At 52.8% G+C, this 22,116-nt stretch overlaps 1 protein-coding gene across 1 annotated transcript in view; it reads left to right on the forward strand.

Moving 5' to 3' along the window:
* The window catches only part of ALX4 (ALX homeobox 4), a 44,525-nt gene that overhangs the window by 15,397 nt on the left and 7,012 nt on the right, over positions 1 to 22,116 (forward strand). Inside the window, exon 2 of the mRNA XM_027114941.1 lies at positions 15,581 to 15,891. Coding sequence (XP_026970742.1) covers positions 15,581 to 15,891 — 311 coding nt within the window. The remainder of the gene's footprint in view (positions 1 to 15,580; positions 15,892 to 22,116) is intronic.

The following is a 22,116-nucleotide window of genomic DNA, read 5'->3' on the forward strand; positions in this document are numbered from 1 at the left end:
CAACATAGTCCCGAATCACCGAAGTTGGTTTCTAAATGACAGCAGCAGTGGTGGTGGCATCGGTTACCTTTCTGGAACGGTCCGTCTCTCCACTCCCCACCCCCAGAGAGCTTTCGGGTGGTATTGGTTAGAGGGCAGCAGATGCTCCCACAGAGAGAATTCTTCCGGAGCCGTTAAATATTGGGGTACCTCCATAGGAAAGTGGTCCAGATGCTCCCAGAGTGTAAGTGGGAGTGGGCTTTCTATAAGGAGCTCACGACTGCTCTGACCTTTGTCAACTGGTTTGTAAGCCACACTGTCTTCAATGCAGTGATTACAGTTATAATTCTCGGGCTTCCCTGGTGGTGCAGTGGTTGAGAGTCCGCCTGCTGATGCAGGGGACGCGGGTTCGTGCCCCGGTCCGGGAGGGTCCCGCGTGCCGCAGAGCGGCTGGGCCCGTGAGCCATGGCCGCTGAGCCTGCGCGTCCGGAGCCTGTGCTCCGCAACGGGAGAGGCCACAACAGTGAGAGGCCCGCGTACCGCAAAAAAAAAAAAATTACAATTCTCATTTCGTGGCTATAGCTTCAAGTTGCAACCTAACAGGTTAAAAAGTATTTATGGAAGGGCCTTTCTTTAACATCAACTAGCAGTTTTAAATATGTATGTAACAAATGATAAACAAAATTGTGTCAAATATTTCACCCCATTTATCGTCTTTGTTATATGTATGTAAAATGGGCCCTGATTGGAAGGGGACTGGGTGGGGGGCTACTTGGGACAGGGGTTTGTGGCATGTTCTGGGCAGCTGGAGCTGGGGAAACTTGAGCTTAAAAGAGTACACCTGGGGCGGGGGGCGGGGAAGGATGAGACACTGCAGCCTGAGTGACTGACTTTGCTTTGCTCTTGCAGCTGCCCTGGCCTACCTTGCCTCCAAATAATAAGGGTATTAAGCTATCGTGGGGGATTCCCGTTGATAGAGAGTGTGCTGTGTATCAGGCAGAGATGTGCATTCTTGCACTTGACTTCATTGAGACCTCACAAACACGCTGGGACGTGGGTATCATCCACCTCCCTTTACAGATGAGAAAACCGAGGCACAAAGAGGCCAAGTCACTTTGCCAAAGCATGAGTGGCTTGGAAGCCTCCTTAACAATCTCCTTTAGAAATTTCCCCGTTTCTTTAATGGGGAAAACTGACACTTCCTTATCATGCATAAAGAGCTAGCTACTCAGCTTTAACACACCCCTCCAAGGAGATCGCTGCCTTGAAGCCGCTCCTATACAGAGATCTGGAGTGGTCCTGGAAATACTGCTTCCCCCGCCAGGCTGGCCTAGATGCCTCTGCTCTGTCCACCTCCCCGCACCATAATCACTGCCTCCCTCATGAAGGGGGACTTTTGGAAGGAAGGGGCCATGCTTTATTAGACTTCCTATTTCCATCACCTGGAACTTTGCCCAGCACATAGCTGGCGCTCCAGAAATGTTGCTGAATGAATGAATGCAGCAAATAAGTGGCAGAATCAGGAGTCCAACCCAAGTCTGTCCTGCTCCAAAGACTTCTCATTCATTTCACCTAGAGCAGGATTTAAGCTTCTCCATCTCGCCTCCCTTGGATCCAATGGCACTATTTCAGTGTGTCTCCATGGGGATGGTTGGGAATGCACGTTTTCTCCCTGCTCTGAGGGATTAGGTGGGAGATATTTAGGGACATACCCAAAGCCACTTGGTTAGGTGAAGGTAGAGAGGGACAAGGGGCAGACAGACCACCAAGCTGATTTGAAACCGGCAGACACAGTCCTTCCACTGACAGGCCTTGTGGTCGGTCGCTCGGGGTCTCCGTATCCTGCCTGGAAGGTGAGTAGTGGCCCAGGGTGACCCCTGAGCTCTGGGACTTCTTGTTGGGGTTAAGGGAGAGTGTGGAGGCTCCTTCTGCTTCCGTGGCAGTGGACCCAGCCTGGGCCAGCGCCCCTGCCCCTGCGGGGTGCTAGGATCTCCTCCAGCCTCGTGAGGCAGGGCTTGCGGATGAGACCTAGGCTGGACCAGGAAGGAAGGAGCCGGGGAACCTCAGTCTCCATGAGGATAGCAGCTCCCAGGGCTGGTTAGAGTCCCTGACTGAGGTCACGACCCAGCTCACCCCAGTAAGTATCAGGAGGTGATGTTCAAGTGTTCGATCATACATGGGGCTTCTCATGGTCACCTGAAAGTTCTGTTTAGATTAGTCCTCTGTGATGGAAACATCTCCAGTGGCTCAGTTGTGTCTCCCAATGACAAGACTAAGTCTGCCTGCAATCCCTTCAAGATTGCCCGTCTACGGAAGAGAGACAACACATCGTTGTGTGAGAGGCCATAGACAGGACACTGGGCCTGGAGCTGGACCAGCTGGGTTCAAATCCCAGCTCTGCCCCTCCTAGCTATGTGACCTTGAGCAAGTTAAGCTTCTCTGGACCTCAGTTTCCTCATCAGTAAAATGGGGGTAAAAACACAGACCTCCTAGGGATCTGGGGAGGATCAAATAAGACAGTGGATGGGTCAGTACTACTCAAACGCGAGTGATTATGTGATTGTCCTTATTAGTGGCACCAGCCCTGTGGGGAGGCCCCTCAGGCTTCTCATTTAGTAATTTAGGACCAGCTCAGTAGGGACTTGGGATGTCCTGTTTTGCCGTAAAATGTAGCATTCCTTGTCAGGACCTCTGTAGTTTCCAATACTCGGTTCAAGGTCACGCTCTTGCTGAGGCCTCCCCGATCTTTTCAACAAGAACTGACTGCTCCTTCCTGTGGACATGCTGCGCCCAAGATGCAGGGCTCTTGCCATTGGGGCCCATAACACTTGACCACACCGTTACACGTCTGTCCCTTCCATGAGGCCATGACTAAGGGGAAGCTCTGGGGAGGTTATCGGTGGATGAACAAACAAGTAAACCAAGGAAGGAGCACAATGAATAGATGCAAACCAAGTCACATCATCAGGGAAAAGACAAAAAAAAGGAATTTGGGGCATAAGCTGGGGGACGGAGGGGACCTCGGGGGCTAAAGGCAGTGAAGGCCCTGAGGGACACAGGCTAGTGGGCTTTCTTTTCTTTTTTTCCAATTTTTTTTTATTGTAGTAACATAGAAGTAATAATAAAATTTACCATCTTAACCATTTTTTTGGGGGGTGGGTAGGTGGGCCTCTCACTGTTGTGGCCTCTCCCATTGAGGAGCACAGGCTCCAGACGCGCAGGCTCAGCGGCCATGACTCACGGGCCCGGCCGCTCTGCGGCATGTGGGATCTTCCCGGACTGGGGCACGAACCCGTGTCCCCTGCATCGGCAGGCGGACTCCCAACCACTGCGCCACCAGGGAAGCCCCATCTTAACCATTTTTAGGTGTACAGTCCAGTGGTATGAAATACATTCACAATGTTGTGCAACTGTCACCACCATCCATCCTCTTTTCATCTTGTAAAACTGAAACTCTGTCCCCATTAAACACTAACTCCACACCCCCGGGCTCCAGCCCCTGGCAACCATCGTTCTACTTCCTGTTTCTATAAACTTGACTACTCGAGGGACTCATATAAGTGCTATCATACAGTATTTGCCTTTTTGTGACTGGCTTGTGTCACTCAACATAGTGTCTTCAGGGCTCATCTGTGTTGTAGCAGGTGTCAGAATTTCCTTCCTTTTTGAGGCTGAATAATACTCCACCGTGTGGATGGACCAGTTTGCTTCTCCATTCATCTGCCGATGGACACTTAGGTCACTTCCATGGTCCAGCTATTGTCAGTGGGCTTTCTTTTTAAGCCCTTCTCTTTGGATACAAGGAAACCTCACTCACTTAGACTAATTGTAGGAGGACTGAAATTATAATAGGCTCAAACAATAAAAAGTACTTTTATTACTTTTAAGGTCCGAGAGTAATTTGACCTCAGCTAACAAAATACTGCTTCCTTCGGGCCTTGGAAGAGCATTTAGAAGAACCACGTGCTTTAAGGGGGTCGCCAGTTACTTCCGTGGATGGAAATGTGGGTTTCCATAGGGCTGGGGAAGCAAGGTTTGTTCCTGGAGTTGGCTTCTGCCTTGTGATTTTGATTCCAATGTGCAAGCTCATTTGCGGAGGCCGTGGACAGTGCTGGTGACGGGGAGGAGGGGAGGTTGCTAACTAAACCCCGGTCTGGGTCCTGTTCAAATTATGACAAATGCCGGCTTCAGAACTGGGATTCCTGGATAAAGTGGTTTCTTCCCGTTTGTCTGCATACTTCTTCTTTTTAAAAGCTTTTTGTTTTGACATATTTTCAGACATCAAAAAAGTTAAATGTAGAATACAAAGAATTCCCAGATCCCCGTGACACCGATTCCCCCAATCTTAATGTTTTACTATATTTGTGTTATCACTCTCAATCTCTCTTGTATGTATGTATGTATCAATATACATACCTGTACACAGATACGTATTCTTTCTTTCTGAACCGTTTAAGAGTAAGTTGCAGACATACGCCTCTTTACCTCGAAATACTTTGGTATTTAAGGGAGAACAAATGCAAATTGAGACCCGGTGTCCGAAAGAAAACAAGAAAGAATTCGCTGGGTGTAAGCTGGGGGATGGAGGGGACCCTGAAGACAAGGTCCCAGGAAAAGGCATGGGTCCACATTTGAGGTCCCAGATGGTCGATGAAGTTCTATCAGGACAGCTTCATCAGGGCCAGCACTGAAGGTTGGATGTGATGGGGCAGATGTAGGGGCGTCAGAGAGGAGCCATTCTCCTGTGACTCCCACTTTTTCCCTTCCTCCCTGACCCTGTCTTCTGGCTGTCCCGTCCCAGCCCCACACAGGGTATCCACTCCAGGAGGGCCCAGAGGAACTGCCGCAGGCTTAGGGGTCGGACCTCAGCTCTGCCTCTCACCAGCTGTGTATTCTTAGACAAGTCCTTTACTCCCTCTGGCCTCAGTCTCTGGGGCTGTCAAATGGGCATATTTCACATGGTTGTTGTGAAGAGCAGCAGTGGTGGCATGACAGGTGTGCTAGTACTGGGTAAAGCATGAAGCATCCCAGTGCTAATTCCTTTTCCTTCCTTGGTTCTGGGAAGCGCCCTCCATCCTCTGGACCACAGGAAACCTCCCCACCTCAGCGTGTGGGAAGAACCAAGAGAGCTGTGTGAGAGTGGAGTGATGGAGGAGGGGGCTGCAGCCCCCGCCTCTGCTGATGCGTCCCTGGGGAAGAGCCCCCAGAAGAGCTGGCAACAGATCCGACAGCTGCATGGACAGCCACCTGGGCAAAACCTGGGTGTGGGCAGCATTTGCATGGCTCACTTGTAAGTAGCTAGAAGACCGAGGATTCCCCAGAGTCTCCACGAAGGGAGGTGACTCTGGGGAATCAGGAGCTCAGGTCGGGCCTGGCACCCAGTGGTGGTGACATTCAATGGATTCCTTCTCTCTGAGCCTCAGTTTGCCCATCTGTAGAACGAGGGTGCTGAAGAAATTCTGAATTCAAGAATGTGAAAACCCTCAGAACCAGAGGAGGAAAGAGCTCTTTGGGGAAGGGCAGGGACCCACCTCATCCACCCCTGTGTCCCTTGTAGGGCTGAGACAGCGGCAGACACATAGTAGGACTGAATAACTGCTTGTTTGGCCAACCCTCCCAGGGAGGGCCTGTGCCTTTAACCAAACTGGGAGAAACTTCATCTGAAGCCGGGACCCTGGGGCATCACCTCTGGCCCCGAGGAACTTAATTGGGACTGCAGTGCCTCCTGGTGGCCAGTGTGAGCCACTGCAGCCTTGATCATGCTGGATTGGGGGTGCTGCCTAAAGCCTTTATGCAGGGACCCGGGAACCTGCCCTGTGGGTGCGCATGGCGTCCCAGGGCCCCGCGACTCCTCCTCAGGCTTGGCTTCCTGTAGGGGCTGCGCCTTCTCCATAACCCCTTCTCTCCTCTCGCTGGCAGGAAATCCGGCAATACTTGTTGACACGAGGAAGCAGAGAAACTAAAAGGTTTGCCCAGGGCCCTGGCAGCAGCGGGGCCACCTTTGGCCCTTCATGCCCTGCCCCGTGGCTGGTTTCTCTGAGCCCCATCATCCCGCAAGGCCCACACACAGCAGTGTGTGCTGAGGGACCGAGGCCCCCCCGCTCCGGAGTTCAGCCCCGTGGCCTTGGGTCCCTTTCCTATGGGCGCCCCATCACCTCAGCAGGGCGTGCAGAGCTGCCCCGGCGCTACCAAAGGCAGAAGGAGCCCGGGCCCAGCTCAGGACCCAGCTGTACATCAGGGAGGCCCTACTCCGAACCGCTCACAGTGGAGTGGGAAGCAGGACCACACACCAGTGCTTTAGAGCAGAGAATCCAGTGTTTAAGAGGTAAGCCCAGCCCCCCGGGGTCAGGGAGGAAGAAGGGGTCGGCCTTGCACTGAACCTTGGAAGCCAGTAGAAACAATTCGGCAAAGAAGAAATACAACAAATAAAAGGTTAACTTTACTAGTAATAAAAAAATGTAAATTCAAACAAGATTTCACTTTTATCCTTCACACTGGCAAAGATTTTAAAAAACAGTATAATGACTGGTATTGGCCCTGAAGCAGGTGGGCACATGGAGGAAATTGGCAGATTTCTAGAAGACACATTTATCAGAGCTCTTAAGGTGTGACTGTGATCTAACTCGGTATTTCTAGTTCCTGGAGCTTCTTCTAAGGTAATTACCATGAAAGTATCAAGGGATTTAACTGAAAGGATATTCATCCCAGGCCTGTTATCATTTCAAACAATCAGCGATCCACGTGCCCAACAGGAAAGGACTGATGAAATAAAATAGTTTGTCCATGTGGTGAAATACTATGCAGCCACTAAAAACGATGTAGTAGAAGAATATAGAATAGGATGGAAAGATATACAGGATAGTGTTAGGTTAAAAAAAAAAAGACTTGTACCAAAAAAAATTCTGTTTCCCTTTTGTGTTTGTGTGTTACAGTTTTCTTCTTTTGCTCTGTCTTGATTTTTTGTTTTTAATTTCCATCTAGAACATAGACAATTATATGTAACGAGGGGGGAAAAAGCCACAAAATTTACAGAAGAAGATACGCAGGGAGAGGAGGAGTTAGCCAGATGCATGAGGGGCAGAAGGGCATTCCAGTTAGAAGGAAGAGCCCATATGCAGGAATGGGGTAGCCTGAAGCCGCTCGGGCAGTGTACTGGAGGCATGAGGGCAGGTCTGTGGGACCGGAAGCGAGGTGCAGAGGTGGGGTGTGGAAAGATGTAAGTCTGTGAGGAGAACCAGTGTCAGTCCCGCCTGGGGAATCCTGAATGCCACAGTCAGCCTGACTTGAAGAGTTGGCGGATTTAGCAAAAAACTAACAACAAAACCAGGGCGCTCCATTTAATTTGAATTTCAAATAAATAATGAATAAGTTTTAGTATTAGTATGCCCCATCCAATATTTGGGACATACTTAACACTTATAACTGTTTCTCTGAAATTCTAATTTAACTGAGCACCCTGTATTCTATCTGACCATCCTACTGAGGGCTCTGGGCACCAGTGGAGGGCCTCTAGACGGGCTCACACTAGATGGGATGTGTGCTGTAGACACTCTCTCTGGTTGTAGTTGAGGGCGGTGAGTCTGAGGGCAGAGAAACCAATGAGGTCTACACTTAAGCCAGAGCTCTGGGAATCTCCAGTATCCAAGAGGCCTCAGAGTTAAGGGGCAGGGTGGGGGGCCCAGTTTGTGAGGACAGTGGCCGATCCCCACCGCGAAAGGGGCCTTTCGCTGAAGCATCCCTACCCTTCCTCCACCCGGCTCCCCCGTGGTGCTCACACCCACCTCCCACATCACACAGCCGAATCCAACACCTGCCAGAGCAGACGTCACTCAGGATTCTAATCGCTGCTTCCACATAGCATTTTAAAATGATAAAAGCCATTTCTGGTCATGGTAAGACAAATAGAAAATTAAGTCAGACGAGAAAAAAAAAGGAACAAAACCCAGATACCAGTATTCTTACCTCTGGAAACCTCTAGTATTTTCTAAGGACAGATACCCCACCCCTACCTCCCCTTTTTTTCAAAACGAGATTTACTTACTATAACACGAACATCTTTCAGTTACTAAAATGCTGTTCTTTCACATCAGTTTCACTCCTTTTTCATCAAATGTTTATTGAACCCCTTCTGCATACCAGCCACAATACTAGGCATTAAACAAAAGGGCTAAACAAAACAAGTATATGCAGATATATTCCCTGTTTTATGGAAGGGAGAGAGAGAGACAATAAATAAAGGAAAAGCAAATAGATACAAAATAATGTGTATTAAATGCCAAGAGAGAAACAGTCTGCAGAATAAAATCAGGAAGGATCTTCCAGTTATGGAAATATCGTCCTTTATTTAACCAATCTCCTATTATTGAAAATTTTGGTTATTTTCAGTTTTTCCATATAATAATGCCATGATGAACTTTCTCTCTAGTTAATTCTTTGTGCCCATCCCTAATTCTGTCTTTAGTTTAAATCCCTAGAAGTGAGATTTCTGGGTGAAGACATACAAACTTTTTACTTACTTAGTTTTTCTTTACTATATTTAAACCCAATTTTTAATTTTCTCTATAATTTACATATTTTTTTATTTTTAAAACAGCATGGTGTAAAATTAAAATGGGGGGGTATTATTTTATGAATTTGAACACATTCCTGTACAGACCCACGTACTCACCATCACAACTGGGAAACGAGATAGGATAGTTCTGCACACCAGCCCTTTGTGGTCTAAACCTGCCCCCTCCCCAGCCCTTGGCAACCAGTGATCTGTTCTCCATCCTAGTACTGTTACCTTCCCCAGAATACCATGCGATAAATAAGTAGAGTCATGCACTGTATACATTTTGAGACTGGCTTCTTGTACAGACCATCATGCTGTCTTTGAGAGTCATCCGTGCCATTGTTCGTATCACTAGTTTGCTCCTTTTACCTCTAGCATCCCACTGCATGGCTCTTCCACCTGTTAAAAGACATTTGGGTTGTTTCCAGTTTGGCGTGATGATGAGCAAAGCTGCTATATACATTTGCATACACGTTTGCAATGAAAATAAGTCTTTATTTCTTTAGGGCAAATGCCTAGCAGTGGGATTTCTGGGTCTAGCCGTACGAGTATGTTTAATTTTACAAGACAATGCCACGGTGTTTTCCCACCGGCGATGAATGAGAGTTCCGGGTGCTTCATATCCTCGCTATCACTTGGTATCATCAGATTTTTTATTCCCATTGCAATAGGTGTGTAGCCATATCTCAAGGGGGGTTTAGTTTGAATATCCCTAGTGGATAATACACTGAGGGGGTCGTCATGCTGATTTCCATGTATATCTTCTTGGGTGAAATGTCCATTCAAATATTTTACCCATCTTTTTTTAGTTTTAACATTACTGCTACCTAAGCTCCACATTTTAATCAGATTTCACTAGTTTTTCCCTAATGTCCTTTTACTGTTTCAAGACCCTGTCCTGGATACCGCGTCACATTTAGTCCTCATGTCTCCTTAGCCTTCTGTGTTCTGTGACAGTTTCTCGGGCTTTCCTTGTTCTGAGAGGCACATTTAGGGCTTGGGTGGGTGCATGTTGGTGACAGGAGTGCCTAAGTCACCTCGTGGGTGGCTGGCCTGAGCCCTTGAGCTTCCTCTCTACAAACTGGCAGTTCCTCCAGGGCAGGAGCACCGTCCGTCTCTACTGGGTACGCGTTGATAGGCTCCATGCACGTTTGCTGAAACGCCGCCCCAGTTACTGCTACCCCTTTGGTGTTATTTCTTGGGCCTGGAGCTAAAACTAGGGACGTCTAAGCTGAACTCTGGACAGAGTCCAGCGGCAGATGAGGTAGGCTGGGGTTATAATCCATGGCTCACCTTTCACCTCTGCCCCCACCCCCGCACGACTGTTTGGACAGCGGTGGGCTTAGTCAGTGCCCTTTAAATAGCATGAAAGGGCCTCACGCTGGCCTGTTTTGTTTAAGGAGGTTGCATCGGCGGTGTGCACACTGCCACAGGGCATGCGGCCGGCTCACCCGAGAACAGAGTAAGCGGCATGTCCCCCACAAAGCAGATGTTTGGAGGAAAAATAGATGTAATCAAAAGCACGGAGGATAAAATTACTCAAACCCCTTAGACCCTCCATGTGCAAGGGTACACACGCACACGCACACACACACGCACACACGCACGCACGCACCACCCACGTCCATACCCACCCGCGTGTATCTACAGGGTCACGTTCACACCCACAGCCACACGCAACAGCACACGTCCGCAGGCACACACGTGCCACTTGTGTGCCTGCCCTTGACCACACGAGCCTGCACGCTACACAGACCTATCCGCAGGCCACTACACATGTGTTCCCGCACCCATGTGCAACTGCAGGCTTCTGCCCCGTGCCCGAGGGCGCACATCCGTGCACGTGGGAGGGATACGCACACAGAGGCCTGCAGCACCCTGTCCCCAAATGGCTTCAGAAGTTCATTCTCTTTAAATCACAGCCATAAAAAAAATTCTCTTGAAATCACAGTCATGAAAAAAAAAATCACGGTCACCTTTGGAAATCTTTCAAGGCCTTTCATGTCAAAAAAAGTCTAGAGTAGAGTGACACCCTAGGGTTGAACCAGGACGAGTGGCTAGAGGTTAAGGGAATGAAGAAAGGTTTCCCGTTTCTCGTTGGATTTCTTGAAATCCAACAGCCAGGGCTGTCCGGCAGCAGACCAGGTGGCTCCCGGGAGAGGCCAGGCCTCCTCCCCAGGGGAGTTCAGGCAGAGGCCCGAGGGCCTTCTGCGGCTCCTGATGGAGAATATAACCTCGAACCGAAGAATGCTTCCCACTTCATCAGAAGTGGTCGATGGGAGTCTTTGCCTGGGGTTGTCTGAAGGGCCAGCGTCCCTGCCTCGGGGCAGGCAAGGATGACTCACGGGGTTCTGTGCACGTTACTTGACTCCTCTGGGTAGCCTGGGACCTATTTCCAGATCAAGACATTCTCGGGGAAGCTGCAGCTTGCGATTACGTTGTCTTGGGCCACACAGCCTGGGACAAAGCCCGCCCAGGGATCCCTTCCCACTCTGGGCGGAGTGTCAGCATAGCACCAGGCCAGAGTCCACAGGGGGTTGCCCCAGGGAGGATGGGGGGAAGCCAGCCAGGGAGGCAGGTGGCCTGGACCCAAAGGGGCTCTGTCGCTGCCCAGCTTCATGCCAGTGCCGGATGCTATTGGGCCTCAAGAAGGTGGGCCCAGCAGCGGGGCACGCTGGGAGATCCCAGTGGCCTTTCTCTGTCCCAGTATAGCAGCGCGATGGATGCAGAGCTGGTTCCTGGCAGATGCTGGACTGGGTTTCCTGGGCATTTCAGTTCCGGAGCCGCGCTCCGTGAAGCCCATCTCTGTGCTTCTCCTCCTGCCTCCCTGACCCTCTTGCTTGCTGCGTGGAGACATCCTTCATGTCTGCCTGGTCTTTCTCCTCTCCTTCCTGCTTCCCTCCCTCCTTCCGTCCTCCGTCTTTTCCTCTCTCCCTCGGTGATCTCACCTCCTCCTTCTGTTTCAGCCTCTGCTGGAGGCGTTCGTCACTACGGGCATTTTTCTCACGTATCATCGCCGCCTTTCTCCTCAGTGTTTACGGGGATGTGTTCATTCAACAAACGTCTCTGCACGTACCCTATAGGTCCTGGCACGCAGTAGGTGCACAGAGGTAGCTGGACAGAGTGAGAGCTCAGTAATGTCTGTTTGTTAGAAATGGTTCGTTGATTCTTCAGTAACCTCTTCCTCCTGTCTGCTGCCTGTCCCATCCTGGGCTGAGAAAGGACGAATGGCATGAGGTCCCAGCCCACAGGGAACTGATTCTCTAGGAGGAGCTGGACGTTTGGGGTTTGATTATATACTAGTCCGAAAACACAGTCAGTAATTGGATGGTGGGGTCTGTATGACTGCCCCAGTCTGAGAGGGCTTCCTGGAGGAGCTGGTGCTTGATTGGACCTTGGAGGTCAGCTGGAAAAAAAGGGACATTCCAGGCAGGTGGACAGAGGTGGGGGTGAGGGAGACCAAGGAGGTCAGTGCTTTCCTTTGTTCAGGAGTAATTCAGCCTGAGTCTCGGTCCCCGTTTTCAGTGGCCGTCTTGAGGAGGGAGTCACAGAGCGAGCTGGACCCTGACCAGCGCCAGGCCTCGGGCCACGGTACCAGGTCTCCACCCGGCCCCTCTGGATCATCTAGTTGCAGAGCGATCTGCTGGCTTTGCCCAGAGCCCAACACCATCACCCGTCCCATCCCTGGCACCCACCTGCCTCAGGCAGGCCTGTTAAACTCAGGACCTCCTGCAGAAGAGCGGTGGGAACTGTAATTATTTACTCAGGAGGATGGAAGACGAGAGGCGTGGCAGCCGTCTCCAGATGTCCGCAGGGCTGGCTTGGGAAAGGCCCCGGGACGTTTTGAACCAGGACCAATGAGCCAGACCCTACAGGAGACGGGCTGGACCTAAGGACAGATGGTCCAGCTGTCCTGGGGGCAGTGAGCTCTCTGTCACCAAAGCCTGGATGATAGCACTTTGTAGAGATGCTGTGGGGTGGCAGGAGGTGGAAACTGATGCCCTGAGCACCTGGGAGGGACTTCCTTGGCTTGTCGTTCTGACCAGTTGGGTCAGAACCTTGGGGGATTTTCCTTTGTTGTCTAAATGAGGGGCCCAACCTCAGAATTTAAAGCAAGATGATCACTAATCAAGATGGAGATTCGGAAGATTCCTTCCCTCTTCAAGGACCAGAGAAACCTCAGTTTTGCCAGAATTCCTTCATCTCTAAGCCTTTCCAGTGAGCTGACATTTGCCTGGACAGACATGGCCCCATCCTCTCCCCTCTTCTCCCCACTCCAGATCCCAAGGGGAAGGTCCCACTTGTCCCTAAGACGGGAGGGCGACTTACTCCACCGGGCCAAAGCTGTGACACCAGACAGGGCGTGCCTGCTCCCGTGTGCAGATGAGGCTCTGGGACATAAAAGGCATCCTCTGAAGTCTCAGGCAGACTTTGGGAGAGCCGGGACTGCGAACAGATCTCCCATCTCTCGGTCTGGTGGTCTTTGCACACGCCATGCTGTCTCCCCACTCCTGACCCACTCGCTCCCTCTCAGTGGGTGGCTGGAGGGGGGGAAACTGGATTCTTACTCCTCTTCTTGGAAGACTGGACATTCTGCCGCCTCCCCCCGAGCTGAGCCTGGAACCAGCCCACGCTGGGGAGCTTCTCCCAAAGGCCACATCCGCACTCTCTCCTCCTCTGGGGCTGGTCCTTCTGACCCCAGGATGCGCAGACCAAGCCTCTTGGTTATGTGAGGCCCCTGGATTCCTTCTGGTCCTACCTCTCTCCCCAGGAAAGGCCGCGAGACCATGGGTAGGAGTAAAGGACCAACCAAGGGCTGAGAGGCTGCACCCTGTCGCTAATGAGAGCACATTTCCCGCTCTCTCTGGCCTCAGTTTCCCCTGACTTAACATGAGGAGTTTGGTCCCTACCAACACTTGCTTTTTATAACATGGAGCTTCCCCTGCATGGCCCAGCCCCTGCTGTTGTATGGGGTGGTCCCGATCCCAGGCTGAAGGCCAGAGGATACGGTAAGGGTCTACGGGGTCATGGGATGGGGCCTGGGGAGCAGTGCCAGGGCAGAGGGGGCAGGGGCTGCCCCCCCCCCCAAGTCTAGCCTCCAGGAAGTTGCATAACAGAGATGTTTATTTTTGGTGAGGCTGGGTGGGATTTTTTCTCCTTAAAAAAAAAAACCCAAAACATAAAACTTATTTGTCTGCCAGGAAGATAAATATCTTTGCTGAAAGCTCTTGGCCCGGCTGCCAGCTGCAGCTTGCATGATGCTGTCACCAAAGCCGTGGCGGTCTGCCTGTGTCTGGGCTTACGTGGGTGTCATATGTGATGCCTGAGGGTCAGCCCCCCACCCTGCTGGTATCGACGCTGCCAGTGGCCCTCAGGAACAGCCTCCCGAAGCTGCTTCCAGGCCCACTCTGGGCATTCACCTCCACCCCGATTTCCTCAGCGCCTTGAAGAGGGAGGTGAGAATGACAGAGAGCAAAACGTCCCTCTCAGCTTCCCCAGCAGTAAGAGAGCCCCCAGTGTACACAGAAAGCCAGGGGCGAGACTGAACCTGAAGCTTCGGCCCTAGGACCCGGACAGGGTTAAGAGACCCGGGCTAGAGGCATGGTCCTGACTTAATGCCCACTGCTCAGCTCTCTTCCTAGAAGAGGAGACCGAGGGTCAGAGTGGTTGGTGCTCACACCGACCACAAATCCTTGTCATAATCAGAGCTTGCACGTGTGAAAGGTTTTGTCAAATGCTCCCCACACGTCTTATTAATCCTGTATGTTATTTCACTCTACAAGAGTCACAGTCAATGGAATTTGGCTCAGAGAGGTGCTCACACCCCTGTCTCCAGACACCAGTCCAGCACCCTCCCCACAGCATGCGCGCATGCTCCTGCGTTTGGGGCCTCCAGGGAGGGCCTGCCCACTTGGAGGACTTCTCCAGGGTCAGAATCTTCTGCTCACAAGTCTAGACCAGAACTGGGAGTAACTTAATGATACGGGCAGAAGGCTGCCTCGCCGGGACCACGCCGAGTGCTCTGTGTGTCAGCCTTTTTAATCCCACAACTACCCTGTGAGGAAGATCCTACAGGATTCTGCATCCCCATTTTATAGAGGGGGAAACTGAGGCATAAAGAGGTTAGGTGAACTGTCCAAAGCACCCAGCTGGGACTCACACCCCTGGTGCCAGTTCCAGAGCCTGTGCTCTGACCCCTGCCCTGAGGCGAGTGTGTGCCCAGGGTGCTAACTGGGCTCTTTGGACTTGGACAGCTACTTCCCGCTCCACCCTTGACCCTTGTGGGCTGACTGGTCCTTTGCAGCTCTGAGCATCCAGGAATCAGCGGGCAGAGCCCCGTTCTGTTAGACAGCAGTGGCTGTGGGCCTGGGCCGTGAGCTTTGTGAAGTCTGCTGGGCCCCCCGTGTCAGCATCCTGGGCGTGTCAGGGGGAGGTGCCCCACTTCCTTAGTAAACATGCCCCCCACCTGGAGGGGCAGGTCACCACTTGGACAATAGGTGAGACCAGTGTGGAGGGTGCCGGGACAGGACCCCTCAGCGCTGGATTCTTGGGCAGAGTCTCCAGAGCCCCTGCTGAACTCCAAACAGGACCAGGCCAGGAAAGGCGGGGCCTCTCCTCCTCACTCCAAGCCCAGTTGGGCCAGATATGGCTGCTGACTGAGTTTTCCTTCCCACTCTGGGAGTCCGAGGCACTGAGTCAGCAACCTCGACGCCCGAAGAAGTGCTGGCAAAGGGAGTCCTTCTAGAGGGAGGAGCCCAGGGTCAGTGGGGTGGAGATTAAATGTTATAGAGGTCAGATTGGCTGACCCAGAGTCACAGGACATTGGTGTGGAAAGGAGCCCATGCTGAGATGAGGACAGAGAGGCTCAGAGACTCGCCCAAGGTCACACAGCATGTTAATGGCAAGCCAGGGTTAGAACCTGGGCATCCTGACCTCGCACCCAATACTTCCCTGAGAGGGCAAAGGCAAGGGATGGCTCCCCGGTCCCTCCCTCCTCTCATGCTTGGTTCAGCCACTGGTTTTTGACCTTCTTTCCTCCCCCCTCAGCCAAAGAGAGCTCCCTGGGTGAGCCAGAGTTGCCGCCCGACTCTGACACCGTGGGGATGGACAGCAGCTACCTCAGCGTGAAGGAGGCTGGGGTGAAGGGGCCCCAGGACCGGGCCAGCGCCGACCTCCCCAGCCCACTGGAGAAGGCGGACTCCGAGAGCAACAAGGGCAAGAAGCGGCGGAACCGAACGACCTTCACCAGCTACCAGCTGGAGGAGCTGGAGAAAGTCTTCCAGAAGACCCACTACCCCGACGTGTACGCGCGGGAGCAGCTGGCCATGAGGACCGACCTCACCGAGGCCCGCGTGCAGGTCAGTGAAGGCGCCTGGGAGGGCGCGGGAGAGCAGGGCCTGCCCTTGGGATGGTGGCCGGAGCTGGGACCGCCTGACTGTCCCCGGTCACGCCAGGGCTTTCTTCACCCCGGTGCAAGGAGCCCACCCCTCACGCCCCGGCTCCAACCAGAGCAAGTCGGCTTTTACTCACTTCGCTGTCTGGCCTCTTGCTCTGGTTGGAGCTGGGGCGAAGCTCCCAGTGGACGGGCAGGAAGCCTGTAAGCTGTACTTCTGAGTTCTACGTAGTGTGGGAGTCCAGGCCCTTTCATGAAGGAGATGGTGACTGGTCTCTGCTCTGGAAGGCCTATCTCTTAGAAAGGAAACAGGCCGAACTTAAATACATCCATAGCAGCCCAGTGGGCAGAAACAGAGACAACCCAGATCTTCTTTTGGCCCAGGATGGCTGCCTCGTCCTCCATCTTGCAGGTTCCAACTCAGTATGCCTCCTCTGAGAAGTCTTCCCGACCACCATGGCTAAAGAAGGGGCCCCCACCATCACCCGACCACCAAAACACTCAACCCAGCACAAGCCGACAGAGCTCAACACAGCTCAACACAGGCCAGCAGAGCCCAACACAACACAACACAACATAACCTAAACCAGCACAGCTCAACATAGGCCAGCACAGCCCAACACAACACAACACAGCACAACCTAAACCAACACAGCTCAACCCAACACAGCTCAACACAACCCAGCATAACCCAAAGCAACACAGCTCAGCTCAACAGAACTCAACACAGCTCAACACAGTACAACCCAGCACAGCACAACACAATATAACCTAAACCAACACAGCTCAACAGAACTCAACACAGCTCAACACAGCCTGTCAGAGCCCAACACAACACAGCATAACGTAAACCAACAGAGCTCAACCCAACACAGCCCAACAGAGCTCAGTGCAACCCAACAGAGGCCGACACAACACAACATAACCTAACCCAACACAGCTCAACACAACCCAACACAACATGACACAGCTCAACACAGTAACAGAACCCACCAAAACCGACACAACACAACAAAACCTAACACAGCTCAACCCAACCCAACATAACACAATAGAACCCAATACAGCTCAACCCAACCCAACACAACTCAACCCAAATTAACACAAAATAACACAAGCAAACCAGGTCAGCTTCTACCACATTGTCCTATTTTATCTATTTTATAGAATTTATGACGGCTTAAAATATTTTATCTGTTTGTCTCCTCTCACTGGAATATGAGCTCCTTGAGGGCAGGTACTGTCTGTTGTTCAACACTGTATTCCTACCAATTAGAGAAGGCCGAACTCAGAGCAACAAAAGCAAAAAATAAACATACGTGAACCAACTGACCTCCTTTGACCACAGAGGTGTGTCTTCCCTCCCTGCATGAAATTACAGCAGAGAAAGAACCAGAAAGGAATCAAAGTCCTCTAAGTACCCCAGACACAGCTTCAGCGTAACACAGAATAAACGTCATGTTCAGCCTGCCTTTCCAACCCAGAGCATGTTAGAAACAGCAAACCAGGTGTTGGCAGATAGCTATTTTCCCCCTCCTGTGGGCTGTGGAAATCAACAGCTTCAGAGCAAAGAGGAGTTTTTTTAAAATAAGCAGCACAGTTCAGATCAGCTCAGCACAGCTCTGCTCAGGTCTTTTCAGCACCAGGACAAAAAGCCCTGTTACTTCGCAGACCCCCAAGGCGCCTTCTCTTGCATTTGTTCACTAGAGAATCTTCAGCAGTGTTTCTAAGGCATCAATAAAAGGTTCATCAGTCTCCACCATGCTCTGTTTAAAAAGGCAGAGGCATTTGTAATACGGTCCAGACACGTTTTCATCTAAAATGGCTAATGTGGGGGACTTCCCTGCTGGTCCAGTGGTTAAGACTCGACGCTTCCACTGCAGGGGGCTCGGGTTAGATCCCTGGTTGCGGAACTAAGATCCCACATGCCATGCGGCGCAGCCAAAACTTAAAAATAATAATAATAAAATAGAGTAAAATAAAATAAAATGGCTAATGTGAAAAGGCACTGGTAGTTGTCAGTGAATACACAGCCATCCAGAAACAGCAGGAACCCGAGGGCGTTCTGAACAGTCAGGTCGCTTATCTGTAAATTCCCAACAAAAAGCTTCCCGGTTTATCCAGTTCGCAGTAAGTGTTTGGGGAAGAAGGGCAGGGCAGCTGAGGCCTCACTGTGATTCCAGAAACCTTCTCACACCCATTGTCCCACCTGAGTCATGCGACTTCCTGGTGCCTCAAGAGTCTGGACAGGAGCCACAGCATCTGGCCTCAGCTCAGCCAGTGGATGTGGGAGGAGCTAAAGGAGTAGGTGGAGAGGGGGTGGCTGTTATGGGGCATTCCTGTAGATGCTGTGTTTGTGTGCAGCAAACCGTTCATTTTCTGTGCGGTACACATGTGTGCACATGTGTGCGCACGTGTGTGTCCCTAACAAATGGACAGGAGTGCCAAGAAGTAAAATTCACTTAGTATCAAAAGAAGGATGGTCCTTCTAGTACAACACATGGAAATGACACTGGGGTACGTTTTACATTTTTCAGGCACCACAATGGAGTGCTAAACTGGAGCGCTCTCCCTGCATACACACACACAGACACACACTCACACACAAACACACACACACATTTATGCCTACTTGCAAAAAGGAGCTGGGGCAGCTTACAATTAAAGGTTTATTATTCTCATCTAAGAACAAGAACAAAGTCATGAAATGGGAAGGTATTTATGTCAAAGATCTAGACTAAGGATCATATTTGCCACTGAGCGCAAATTTCAACCCTGAGCTTCCTGGCAGCCAAGGCAGAAAGGGAAACTCTAATGTGTGCATATCTTATCATCTAAGGGAAGGGCCATAGAAGTATAGAATGCTAGTGCTGGAAAGGATCACCTGGTCCTCTCATTTGATATCAAGGAAGAAGAGGCCCAGAGGCAGGAAGCGATCACCTGTGATCAGGTGACTCAGGAAAGGTGATTCAGTGGCAGTGCTGAGAATAAAACGTGGGACCCTGAGTTCCAGCCCAGTGCTTCTTTTACTCTAGTTTGCCATAGCAGGACACATGCCAGGTTGTTCTGAGACTTTTCTTTGTATAAAGGCAGCAGGGTGGGTGGGACTGTCATGTATGTCAGACCTCTGGGTTGAGCCTGGCAGTGCCCCAGGGATGGGGGATGTGGGGATGGATCTCCCTGCTTGCCTCTGCTGAGTTTGTTTAGGGCCCGTGCTCAGCTGGTGGGAAGCCAGGTGCTTGGCGTAGAGTGGCAGTGGGGACAGGGAGGGGGTGATGGGGGCCCCGAGATGGACCTTTCCTGGGAAGAAGCCCGGGGCTTGGCCCCGCTCCAGGGGGCTGCAGGGGCCTCTCCCTGCTGTCTGGGACTCCAGTCTCCGCAGCTGGTGTCTGAAGAAAATAAGACAGAGGCCTCCCTGCGCCGGGCCACCCCGCCCTGGCCCAACATGGGCTGCGGTTAGCAAGGACCCTGCCAAGATGGTTGGTTCCTCGGGGAGAGGCCTGTGCTGAGCGGGCCCGGGCTGGGGTGGGCTGGGAGCAGGGTGGTCCTGGGCCTTGCAGTCCCCCTTCCTTCTGGGGTTGCACAGTGGAGACAGGCCTAGGGCCACAGAGCCTGAGGCACGGAGCACCTACGGGGGCAGCTGTCACAGCCCCAGGCCCCAAGGGTCAGAAGTGGAAGGATGCTCTGAGTCTCAGGACCCTTGGATGTGAGCACAGAAGGGGCCCGCGAGGATACCCCTGCCGCCACCCGATTGAGGTGTGAGGAGGCCGAGGACCAGGAGGCTGACTTAGCTTAAGCCTCATCTGGGCAGAAAACCTCCAGCCTTGTATGCAGGGTAAGGCCCAGGGAGGAAAGACCCGGAGGAGAGAGTGGAGGTGGGCAGCTCTTCTCCCATCGGCCTGCTCCACGCAGCTGTGCCGCCTCCCACGATCTCCATCTTTAGCCCTCAAATAAATCCCTCAGCCTGACCCTCTTCCACTCCCTCCCCAAGACAGTGCTCTCTCAGCTGCCTCTCCCCCGGGCTCATCTATCTTCCCGGAGAACCCAGGTCTCCCCTCTCCCCCGCCTCTTCCCCCGCGCTCACCTCCAGCCACCACCACGCACTCCGTCTCCCCCCACTCTGCTCCTCCCCTCAACCCCAGGCCCCCCCACCCCGTGCAGGATACTGGGCTGCCTCCTTCCCCATCCGTGTCCCTCCCAGCCCAGCCCACGCCTGCGTGTCACCTCCACCAGCACCTCTGGATCCCACCATGGGACCGAGTCCACAGAGACTCAACAGCAACCCCCCAGTGGCAGACACGTCACCTTTTTCTAGCCTTCTCCCCGGCCTCAAAGAAAGAAAGCAGTCATATATCTAGATGCCTCCAGTGGGCTTCTCCCCTCCCGCTGGCCTCCCCCTCAGAGAACCCTGGGGGGCTGAGGAAGGAGCGGAAAGACTGAGCTAAGCCTGCAGGAAATTAAACATGAAATGAAAACAAGCGCCTCTGATTCATTCTCTCATCCTGCCCCCAGTCCCCCATTCCAGACCACCGATAAAGGGGGATCCCGTTTCAGCGGCACAGAGAGGAGACCCGATCTGCCCTTGGCTCCCAGTGGGCGGCCTGGGCCCGGACCCCAGGAGCCCCAGGAGGACAGGAAGCCCCGGGAGGCTGTGGGGCAGCGGCTGAGACTCCAGCCCAAGAGAGGGCCGGCTCCGGGGGTGGGGGTGGGGGACCCAGGAGAGCGCCTCTCCTACACCAGAGTCAAGACAGGAAACAGAGTGACGCTGAAAGAGATGCCAGCAGCGCTCTGTGTGTGTGTGTGTGTGACACTCATGCTTGTGTACTGGGACGAGCTGCAGCCTCACCCTCCCTCCTCACCCCCACTCTCCGCACACTAACATGGGCCACACCCCCCCCCCCCCCCCCCCCCCCGTCTTTTCTGACTTCTTTCTTCTAGCAAAAGACAGCAAGGAAGGTCAGGAGCTATAAGATAAACAAGTGTGAAGTACTCTAAAAACTCTGTGACAGCATTTCCCATCTAGCTCACCTGCTGCCCTCAGAGGCACCACCCCTGGAAAGAGGTCAGCACAGATATTGGCCCCATTTTCCAGATGCAGAAACTGAGGCCAGTGGTTATGCCAGGCACCCCAGTGGGCACCCATGGGCGAGCAGCCTCTATGCTGCCGCATGGTGAATCCGTCCAGGCCTCAGGCCCAGCTCCCTCCCCCTCGTCCGAGGAAGCTCCATGCTCTCGGCAAGACTGCTGGCGGGGGCGGTGTGCTGTTCGAGGTGTGCCCACGTGCACCTCAGTCAGCAGCGGGTAGGTGCACATCAAGCTGCCAGGAATCTCCCTCCAGGGAGCTCAGAGGTCTGCCCTGGACTCAGCTTGAAGCCCTTTCTGGCTTGGAAGCTGAGCCCTGCTCACTCCCCCTCTCCCACCCTCCCCTGTCCCCGTCACCCCCTCCCCAGATCCCAAGTCACTGGCAGGAGTGACAGATCCCAAGGCGAGCTCCTGCCCCTGAGCCTTAGGAAAGTTCTCAGCCTGCCAGAAACTTTGCTCCTGCAAAAGGAAAAGGACCCACCCCACCTCCACCCCCATGGCCAGAGACCCTGGCTCACACACCTGACTCAGAGCCCGCCCTCCCCATGCAGTACCTGGTCAGGTCACGCCAACACCCCACCCGCATGCTCAGTGACAGGCGGGCCTCCTCTCCTCCTCGGCACCAGGCTACTCTTCAGCCTGAGATTTTGCAGCAGCTACCTCTCTTCGAGGCACGTGGCTACCCCCTCCACCTGGCATTTGAGGCCCCCCACAATCTGGCTCCCACCTCCATGGCCCTTTCCCTCCCATCACTCCCCCAACTGGCAGCGTGGCCTCCCGAGGTCTCCTGAGTGTGCCCTGCTGTTTCTAAACTCGGCTTGGACTTCCGTCCCTCCAGCCAGCACTCGGAGCCCAGCCCCAGCCTTCCCTCCGCAAAGCCGTCCCTGACTGCCTCTGGAGCCCGACGGAACCCCTGTCCCCCAGAGAATCTTTAACCCAGGGTGTTCTGAGCCGGGAGACTCTTTCCGACAAAAGTCTGCACAGAGGATTCAGGAAGTGGGAATCCTGAACCTGGGCGGAGAGGTCCCAGGAAGCCCAGAGCTTTTGGAAAATGATGGCAAACCACATGTGTGCGATCGTCCAAGAGAATGATTTTCTGGGTGAGCGC

Source organism: Aethalodelphis obliquidens, unplaced genomic scaffold (genome assembly GCF_003676395.1).
Source record: "Aethalodelphis obliquidens isolate GAN/ISIS:26980383/991018 unplaced genomic scaffold, ASM367639v1 scaffold14, whole genome shotgun sequence".
NCBI classification, from domain to species: Eukaryota; Metazoa; Chordata; class Mammalia; order Artiodactyla; family Delphinidae; genus Aethalodelphis; species Aethalodelphis obliquidens.